Source organism: Armigeres subalbatus, chromosome 2 (assembly GCF_024139115.2).
Source record: "Armigeres subalbatus isolate Guangzhou_Male chromosome 2, GZ_Asu_2, whole genome shotgun sequence".
Classification (NCBI taxonomy): Eukaryota; Metazoa; Arthropoda; class Insecta; order Diptera; family Culicidae; genus Armigeres; species Armigeres subalbatus.
In genome coordinates, this window is record NC_085140.1 from 68,900,248 (window position 1) to 68,911,232 (window position 10,985).

General features: G+C 39.7%; 1 protein-coding gene across 5 annotated transcripts in view; it reads left to right on the forward strand.

Annotated features, from left to right (window-relative positions):
• Positions 1-10,985, forward strand: part of LOC134208885 (ribosomal protein S6 kinase alpha-5) — a 73,333-nt gene extending 62,348 nt beyond the window's left edge. For all 5 annotated transcript variants that reach the window (XM_062684839.1, XM_062684840.1, XM_062684841.1 and 2 more), the window contains one exon: positions 6,036-10,985. In XM_062684839.1, the coding sequence (XP_062540823.1) occupies positions 6,036-8,009 (1,974 nt within the window). In that variant the 3' untranslated portion in view covers positions 8,010-10,985. The remainder of the gene's footprint in view (positions 1-6,035) is intronic.

Here is a 10,985-nt window from a genome sequence, read left to right on the forward strand (position 1 = left end):
AACTATGAATTTGATGGTACAACGGTGCTGAACGAGTAAGTTTTTGCTCTTAATTACACGGTTTACTCTCCAGATTAGACAATCCAATGTTTTCAAGGTAATAAAACAATATGTCAAGACATGTTATAATATTGAGTAAGTGATATGTTCCCAATAGTTATGAAGATCGAGCATGAAAAGCGCCGCAATTAGTTTGCGTTCTGTGTTTGGAAAGCCAATCCTAATAAAAGATGTGTGCAAATGCCAATGTTTACCCATTGATGGGTACTTTTGTTTGCTATCTCTTTCCTTCTGCTGGGGAATTGACCCATTTTGGGAAAGTAAAAGGATCTATTAATTTAAGTGAATGAAACTAGCCATGTTTTAAAAATCAAGTAATTTGGATGGAAAATACTTGCTTAGCTGTTCTTTTAAAGATTGCATAAGTATTGAGTCTTTTGCTACACGGAAAACCAAAGCTACCCGAAAGTGGGTGGTCTTCAGTCAAATCCGTACTTTTGGCCAATAACCCAATTTTAAATAAAATTACTTTTCTAGCACTAGGTAGTTTGCCTTGAATCACATGTAAAAAAATTACTGAAAACTAAATTTAATTTACCCAAAGTAAACTTGGATACACAGAAAACTGAGAATATTAAATTTACTCAAATTTGGGTTATTGGGCCGAACTACCCCAGTGAGGTGCTTGCATCTTGCTCTTATTCTATCAGAATCAAAGACAGGAAAAACTACCCAAATTTTGGGTAAATTTTGTTGCGATGTTCTCTTCAGTAGGTTTTTTGAACTCATGTTTTGGGTTGATTTATCTGTCCTTGTAAGTTTTTGTAACCAGTGATTTGTTCTTGTTTTAATCATTGAATTTTACATCTCTGTGCTCAGACAATTACTGCATTAGGAAAGCGAATATTTTATGATTGTTTTAATTTATTATGTTTACATGTGACACTTTTCTAACAATACATATTATTCAAAAAAAATTCGTTAAATTTTTCGTGATAATGCAGTAGTGAATTGGCCGTTGCTCACATCTTTTATCAGGATTTCCTTTCCAAACACAGAGCGTAAACTAAGTTGCGGCGCTTCGATCTTCATGATCATTAGGAACATATCACCTACTCAATATTATAATATGTCTTGACATATGGGTTTATTACCTTGAAAACATTGGATTGTCTAATCTGGAGAGTAAACTTTGCAATTGAGAGCAAAAACTTACGAGGTCAGCACTGTTGTTCCATCACATTCATAGTTCGACCAGTTTTATTGTATGACAAACTCACTTGGGCTGGACACATTACCCGAATGTCGAAAAACATTCATTTATTTGTATTGCTACTGGCATTTCAACAATACTTGATTTATTTACTATTGAAAAGTAAAGCACTATATATTTATATTTTGCCTAACATGTATGTATAATATACATTGTATATGGGGAAAACCATACAATTTTAAAATAGGGCGTATTCAAAATTTCACCGATGAAAGATTTTAAAACTCCCCGTATCCTTTTCCTGGTGCTCAAAGCTTTCTTTTCGTGAGAAAACCACGGAGGTTCATGAAAGTGCGATAATATTCGCTTCTGGGGGCACCGTGCGATAAGACTAACTTTATTTTCCTCTATTCAATTTGAAGAAACCTATCAAACCTACTCAGCAATTTGCCCTGTGGCCCAGATCAGGTGATCGGGGTCCGAAGTCCGTTGGTCGTCGTTGCTGTCCGTGCTGCGTCAGCTGTCTGGGTGCTTCACGATGCATCCATGGTGTCGTGTTCTATTACTGCTATCGTCTGCAGCTTCGTCCCGTGGGAAAGGGTGTTGGAGTCCGTGTGTCCTGTTCGTTAACTCATATACTCCTGTATATATACGATTGTGATGCATCACCAGTGCTACGATGTGCACGTATTACCTGGCAATCTAACTGCATTGATTGTCTGCTCAAGATTTGGGAGGAGGAAGTTTTGCCGCAGGAGTGGATGGAAGGTGTCGTGTGTCCCATCTACAAAAAGGGCGATAAGCTGGATTGTAGCAACTACCGCGCAATCACATTGCTGAACGCCGCCTACAAGGTACTCTCCCAAATTTTATGCCGTCGACTAGCACCAACTGCAAGGGAGTTCGTGGGGCAGTACCAGGCGGGTTTTATGGGCGAACGCTCCACCACGGACCAGATGTTCGCCATTCGCCAAGTACTGCAGAAATGCCGCGAATACAACGTGCCCACACATCATCTATTCATCGACTTCAAAGCCGCATATGATACAATCGATCGGGACCAGCTATGGCAGCTAATGCACGAACACGGTTTTCCGGATAAACTGACACGATTGATCAAAGCGACGATGGATCGGGTGATGTGCGTAGTTCGAGTTTCAGGGGCATTCTCGAGTCCCTTCGAAACCCGCAGAGGTTTACGGCAAGGTGATGGTCTTTCGTATTTGCTATTCAACATCGCTTTGGAAGGGGTAATACGAAGGGCAGGGATTAACACGAGTGGTACAATTTTCAATAAGTCCGTCCAGCTATTTGGTTTCGCCGACGACATAGACATTATGGCACGTAACATTGAGTAGATGGAGGAAGCCTACATCAGACTGAAGAGGGAAGCTAAGCGGATCGGACTAGTCATCAACACGTCGAAGACGAAGTACATGATAGGCAGAGGTTCAAGAGAAGACAATGTGAGCCACCCACCGCGAGTTTGCATCGGTGGTGACGAAATCGAGGTGGTAGAAGAATTTGTGTACTTGGGCTCACTGGTGACTGCCGAAAATGACACCAGCAGAGAAATTCGGAGACGCATAGTGGCTGGAAATCGTACGTACTTTGGACTCCTCAAGACGCTCCGATCGAATAGAGTTCGCCGCCGTACCAACTTGACAATCTACAAAACGCTAATTAGACCGGTAGTCCTCTACGGACACGAGACCTGGACGATGCTCGTGGAGGACCAACGCGCACTTGGAGTTTTCGAAAGGAAAGTGCTGCGTACCATCTATGGTGGGGTGCAGATGGCGGACGGTACGTGGAGGAGGCGAATGAACCACGAGTTGCATCAGCTGTTGGGAGAACCATCCATCGTTCACACCGCGAAAATCGGACGACTGCGATGGGCCGGGCACGTAGCCAGAATGTCGGACAGTAACCCGGTGAAAATGGTTCTCGACAACGATCCGACGGGCACAAGAAGGCGAGGTGCGCAGCGGGCAAGGTGGATCGATCAGGTGGAAGATGACTTGCGGACCCTCCGTAGACTGCGTGGTTGGCGACGTGTAGCCATGGACCGAGCCGAATGGAGAAGACTCTTATATACCGCACAGGCCACTTCGGCCTTAGTCTGAATAAATAAATAATAATAGGTTATCAGTACTCCTAATATACTTAATTCGGTGGGCACGCTTGGAACACATTTTTTACTTAAGTTCGACCAAAATTGTAAAATTTAATTGATTTATTTTAATTCAGTTTAATTATTTTAATCTTTCTGCGTCAAATGGTTAGGTATTTGTTCCCCCACCCCTCCTGCTTCCTCCTTTTCTATTTTATGTTTCCAAACTTAAACCAACGTGATCACACTAATCCCAAACTGCACGTACTGCCCCTATTCGCATAAGCGTCCCATGTCAGTTTTCTTCAACTTGAGAAATATGCTGTTGACTTTTTCAAACCCGTTTTACATGGAGAAATAAAATAAAATCTAATAAATCGATAAAACCAGCAATCTTTCTGAAAATTTGGCATAATATTCTTTATTTGTATACATTGCTATGGAACAATTAAATGGACCATAATTACATTGATGTTTTGTGCGAGAGTGTATCAAAAACTGGAATGTGATTGTTATGCGAATAAATAATCAGATGGGACAACTCAAGTGGGTTTTGATTTCAAATTTCTAGAAGCATTTTATTTTATCAGTTTTCCTTGAAGATGAGGTCATTTTAAGCTTATTTATGGAAGAAAATCAAAATCGTCAAAAATCAACATGGGACTCTTATGCGAATCGCGGCAGCGTACCTCCATCATATCAATCTACATACGAATCTACATACAAGAAGCGACAATCACCAGAAAACGGATTTCAATCATTTCCCTTCTACCATAAGTATAAATCATCTAAGCTATAATAAACTCTATCGTAGCGATCCCGAACTGTCTAATCATCTATTATAAACATAAACACAACCGTTTCTATCTCTACAAACATTTCTCTAATAAAAAGGTTCCATAGCAGTCGCTAGAGCCGGAAGCGGTAAACAAGCCGCTCCATACTCTCCTCTTCTATCTTCTATTATCTCACAAGTTTACTACCCTGAAACTGAACTGCTTCGGACCCCTTATGGGTCTGAAGCAGAGGACGGGACGTTCCAGCCTACCAGTCAGTGGATAGAAAGGTCCGTTGTGCTAAAGGGTCTGTCACAAGCCTCGGATAACCTGGAATAAGTTTTCCACGAGTCGAGTTCACATTGATTTCATGAGTTCTATAAATTAATCGTCACGTTGAAAATTTAAGCCAGCAGTGTAAACGTATTGCCTAATGTCATACAACGTAGATTGGCCACGGCCCGGGGATACGTTGAGTATAACAAGAATAACAAGAATATTAAATAACACACAGATAGAATGCCAATTATGTTATTGAATAAAAAAGGATTTTTAAGCTTTGTATGAAGAAATGGCTCTACATTTAAAAATGTCTGCCATTTCTTATGAAAACATGTTGTCCGTGTATTGCTTTCTTGATAAGCATTAGCATTAGCATTATTACGGTGGAATTCGTAGATTGGACACTTATGATACTCGTGTTTTTCTTTTAAAAACTATATCTAGAATGCTATCAGAAATCAAGAAGGGTCCTTAATTCCAGTCAAAATAACAAAAACATGAGGATTACTACTCATGTCCACGCCCATCTGTACCGTAACTAGGGAGAAGAAGAAAATGATAAAGGGATACTTACTTAAGAAGGGCCATCGACTTAACGACACCCTCATAAGTACCACGGAGTTGGATAATGAGGAAGGTATTCGTTGGGTCAGGATTTGCCTGTAGCTGGCAATGTAACCGTGGTAGATCTTACCCCGTAATACACCACGTAAAGGTGTCTACCCAGCATTACGGATCATGTCCGTGTATTGCTTTCTTGAAGACAAAAATTATACATTTTTAATAGACAAATTAACACCATTATGCTCAAAAGTAACCTTAAAACGAGTAAAGCAGCAATGGAAAATATGTTTTGAATACGAACTATGCCGCTCAGTATGTGCTGACCCATTTTTCCTTATTTGCATTTTCGATCAAATTTATTTATTTCAACGCAGTTAGTACAAAACCACCTCCATTACTTATGTTACTTTCATTATATTACTAAAAATGTTTAAATTTCACAATGCTGAAAATATTTTACCTTGCCATACTCTACCAAAATGAAATTTTATCATCAAATCGAGTGACTGACAATAAAGTGGACCCAAATTATCCCTTCTACAAAGTCATAATCTCCACATTAAAATGTAAACGATGCTCAAAAACGACCCTGACCCATCTTATCCCGTGACCCATTTTGCACCGCCTAACCCTACAATCGTTTACAAATTTCAATCTTCGGACCCTCCTAAGCGAGCAAACTCATATGCAAATTTGAAAGAACGCGTGCATTTAAATTCAATTTGGGGACAATTTATTGATTTCACACAAAAGAGTATCCATTGTGCTATGCGACAAACATCAATTTACTATTTTTAACAAAGGAGAACAAAACAAACCTATAAAATGATTCAAATGGATGATTCAACTCAGCAATGAGTTTTTAGGTGCCGAGTTGGGATTAACTTTGATTGATTTGAATCGTTCATGAGGATTTTCCAGGTTTTCTGGGGAATGGTTTTGTATGGAGTGGTGTATTCAGGGGAAATGGGAATCTCTTTCTGGAGAATGACTATACCATTAACAAATGGCGTCCCGAAATAAAAAAAAAGTTTCATATTAGCATTACTAGCAAAAAACTAATCGATTTTTTATTTTCCATTTACAGAGTTCTCCGTTCTACAAAAAGTACGAATTAATACCGGATCGCGCGATTGGAGATGGTTTGTTCTCAACCTGCCTCAAATGCCGCCGGCTATCATCATCGTCCTCCAGTATGAACCATAACAGTAGTAGGAACAGCTCCAGTAACAGTAGTAGCAAATACTACGCCGTGAAAGTGCTGTTCAACCACTCAGAACCGGCAGAGTATGCGAGGCGGGAGGTCGAAGCGCTGAAAGCGTGTCAAGGTCAGCCCAACATTGTAAAATTTGTAGAAGTTTTGAAAGATTCGCATCACATCTACATCGTACTGGAACTGCTGGGCGGCGGCGAACTGTTGCATCGAATAAACAAGAGCAGTAGTTTCACCGATAGTCAAGCTCGGCACTACTTCCGCCAGATGGTCCAAGCGGTCGCCTATATGCATCAGAAAGGTTTCGCTCACTGCGATCTCAAGCCGGAGAATGTGCTTTTCGAGGGGCCCTCTTCAGAGCATCTGAAACTGATAGATTTCAGTTTCGCCAAAAGCATAGAAAACAATAACTGTCTGGTGTCGTCGCCAATCGCTGGTACGTTAGGCTATTCGGCACCGGAAGTGTTCGAGGGTCGATCCTATGCGCTGGAATCGAGTGATCTGTGGTCTCTGGGCGTGATATTGTACACGATGCTATGCGGTCAGGCTCCGTTTACGCCGCGACAATTTTTCGGTCACACGAATTTAGCATCTTCGGCGAAACAGATGGAGATCATTATGGACAAAATTCGGCGCGGTTCATTCGATTTAGCGGCGTCTGCGTGGGAGAATGTTAGTGAAGAGGCCAAAGACTTAGTGAAGCGTTTATTGACGGTCGATCCGGATAGACGGATAACCATGGAACAGCTATTGGTCCACGAGTGGTTAGATTTGAACCGAACGGCCGGTGTTCGACGTCAACTGAAGACGACCTACCCAAATCAGAGCATACAACAACTGGAATCCAATGTGAAAAATACATACGACGCATTTAAGCGAGCAGAAGAGGAAGGTTTCCGATTGCGGGAGGTTAATCGTACAGTTGCAAATCAGAAGCGTACCAATGGGGCCAAATCCAAGAAGTCGACTGAAAGTCAGTACAGCAGTTCAATGGAAGAGAGTACTTCTAGCGGTATTGGACGAAGCAAATCAAGTAAGAGTAGTTCTATTTCGGAGAACAATGGACACCGAACGATAAGCGTCTCGACCAATAATTCCGAGGTGGTGCTTGTAGACGAAGGTGAAAGCGACCATGAATCACAGCCTGAAAAGACCCAAAAGGACCAAACTAAAGAATCTAGCGAAAGCAATAATAATGACCTGAATAAAACGGAGAAGGCAGAACCGGAAAGTGTGGTGGAAGACGAACCAGAAGAAGACGATCAGGAGTTTGATGATTTGTTGGCAGATTTCGACGAAATTGTCGAGGAGCACAAAGCTGAGATGCAACAGCTGGAGCAGCAAAAGGGATCAACCGAGGTCCAGGATGAGCCGGAAAAGCAGGTACGAAGACGGGAAGAGTCATGCGAGAGTGACACAAGCAGTACTACTGTTCCACTGGAGCTTGAGAATGAGGTGCATAATCAAACGCAAGCTCCTCAGGAGGTCGTACAAGAAAAACCGTCGGATGATGCGGAAGAGGAAAGTGAAGAGGAATTAGCTCAACCCGCTGCTGTTGAACCGGCTCAACCGTCGATCGAGGATCGCTTGTCTTCGTGCTCGAGCGAAGCTGTTGTTTACGGATGGCGAGATTCGATCGATACAGAGGTACGCGAATTTGGCTACACGTCTGGAGATGTTGAGCCTATTTTCCGTGGTTTTGACGAAACCACAGATTTGGGCGGCAAGCCGATCATCCTTACGTTCAGGATCAAATCGATAACCAAGATCCGCAAACGGCGAATGGAAATTGACCTCGGTTTCAGGCGCTCCAAAAGGATGCGGTCGTGCGTAAATTATGTGTTTTAAATTAGGAATGTTTTTTGCTATGACGTTTGTTAAATATTTTCCTATTTTCCTTCGAAGGACATTTGAGTCTTTATAGAGATAAAACGATATCTTTTGTGTACTATATTTTTCTCATTTTACGATAAAACTTTCATTTTCCATGGATTGATCGATCTCCTAGAAGCAAATTGATAAGAATAATAGTACATATGTATGAAAAAAACAAGAAATAAACAGAAACATCAAGTGCACTTATTAGAGATTTGTTAACGGACGAATGAAGCATAGAAACTGCAACACTGCAGATAAATTAACTTAAAACACACACACATAGAGAGAAAGACATTTTAGTAGTTGAATAAATGCAACAGACTGAACTACAAATTTTACCCCTTTTTAATCAAGTCTGAAAGCAGCTCATTTGTAAAGTGGTGAAAAAAAGTGGTTCGTGGTGTTGTCAGGTTTGAGGCAGATTTATTGCAACAAACACGGTTTCAATCAGCGTAACTTTTTTCCAACTTCGTTTTTGAATCCGGTAGTCTGTTGATCGCCGTTATGAAGTGCTCTGTCAACAAGCGTCACGAATATCTCCACGAATCGATTCCTTGGCCATGATTTATGACAAAATTGATTCCTGATGGCTGTTTTACGTGTTCTGACTTGAAAAAACCCTGATTAATCCACATAGCGGTGTTGCTGCCTTTCTCGTGTTTTTTTTTTTGTGAATTAATCATATTTTGGTCATAACTTCTGAGCCTATAGTCCGATCTGGCAAATTTTTTAATAGCAAACAATGGAACAGTCGGATGGAACCTGTCGCGAGTAATTCGACTAATGCTAAGCTCCAAAAAGTGTGTCTACAAAATTTTGCAAGCATACAAACACACATAATAGACATCACCTGAATTCGTCGAGGTGGTGCATTTAAACTTGTTTTATACAGCTATGCCAAAATAACATAGTCCCCTTCAGCAAATTAGCGAGAATGAAGCTTCCTATTTTAACGAGTGATACGAGGTCTGCCTTTCAAGATTCTGCATTTTGTAATTCCGCCTTCCATGTTTCCACCTTTCGTTGGGGTCCCGTTGATTTACGAGGTTTATGGCACGGTTTTGCACCTTGCACCTTGGATAAATATCAGGAACATAAGCCTATCTGAGTACTTAGTTACTCCGTAAACAATTCAATATTCTAAAAATTAGGCATAAATTTTCAAAACAAAGCGCGGTAACATAATTGTTGATTCGAGCAGACTCTACGTCTTTATGAGCCTTCTGAAAATTCGTAAAATAAATTTGAATCTTTATTGCCTTGATAGCTGAACAGGCTATAAGACTACAAAAAAACAAAATACTTTGTCTTCATAAATACAAATGAAAAAAAAATTAAACCACCACTATTAAATACCGTCTCGGAACTTGGAACCAGAGCGCTTTGGGATCAATTTTGTACTCCGATTCAATAAACTGAACTAATCTGCTCATCAATCTAGCATTTCATTGAACTGCCAAGCTTCACTCGTGAAAGTAGCAAATAATCATCTACCGTACTGTGCGCAATCCCCGTTTTATTTATTATCATATAATCACTCATATTGGCACCTCAGCAAAAATATCATCCAATAATTACACCCTTTATACTGATAGTGTAGACCAACGGAAATTAAAATTAAAAAAACAACACGAAAGCAGCAGGAAATCACATAGACTAGAAAGAAAATATGTAAAAACTCTCTAATAGAAATGTCAAAAAAAAAAATACGAATAAGCACTCAAACGTAAGCCTTTTTGAGAAAAGGGAAGAGATGCCTTAGAAGTGAATCCATATCAGCAAAGCGCCAATAGCTGAAAATGGAACATACAGCATAAAACACCACAACTGAGCGCAAGGTACGAAACGCGCTGTAGTTGATCACAATCATCTATTGATTTTCAGTTGACTCTGTTTTGTTATTTTTTTTCTATTGCTAAGTTAAGTATTGTTTCCTCTACATTCAATTGGATGGTAGTAACTGCGCAGCGTGTGAATGAGTAGTTAAATTAAATTTACAGACGTTAGTTTTGTACGTGTGATTGTGAATCTTATAACAAACATGGTTACTGTCGTCGTTTCCAAAATACCAGGTAGGTTGAGCAGTCATTGTAAATATTAAGTACAATTATTATACTTATATGAATAGGCAACACTAGTAAACAAACTCGGAACCTGGAAGTAAGTGACAGTGTTTCTGCCAAATTGCGTTCCCTTTCGTCCTGCATAAAATACGCCGGTCAAGTATATCTCAAAATGTTGATAATCGGGTGTGTAGATACAAGACAACAATATTAAAATTGAGTTCAGAATATAAAAAAGGCTGGATATCGGAAAGCTTAAAACAAATATGGTAATATAATCCAGCCCTGATATAGTTAGTCCAATTAATTAGGATTGATTTTTAGGAACACGCAGAGCGAAAAAACATATTCTAGCATATTGTAGGGTCGTGTAAAATTTTACCCATATTCTATCGAACAGTAATTAATATTACTTTACAAAAATATCGAGAGTTTGAAATCACGCTGTATATGTAATGTAAAATTAGACAAACAAACAAATGCAAATAATCTCTAGGAAAGACTAAAGAAATGCATACAAATGTAGCGAATAAAGTGAAATAAAATAAGACTAGGTTTGATAATAATGTTAAACAAATTGATAGATTAATTCAAATTGATGGATGTTTTTTTCTTTCCTCCTTAATTTAGTTAATTGCAATTGTTTTTCTTTATTGATTCTTGAAGTTTAGGTGCACCGTTTTATTAGAGTTTATTTTGTCTCACCACCTCACATTTACCGTGCAGAATGGTTTTCCCGAAAAGCAAACAAGTGTGTGTATAGTACTAACAATATTAGGGAATGGCGTCGGGAAATCTGCACCAACCGAGAATATTATTTAAAACGAAGAAAAAAATGAAGAATAAAAAATAAAATTCGGATGAAAATATCTATGAAGTATGA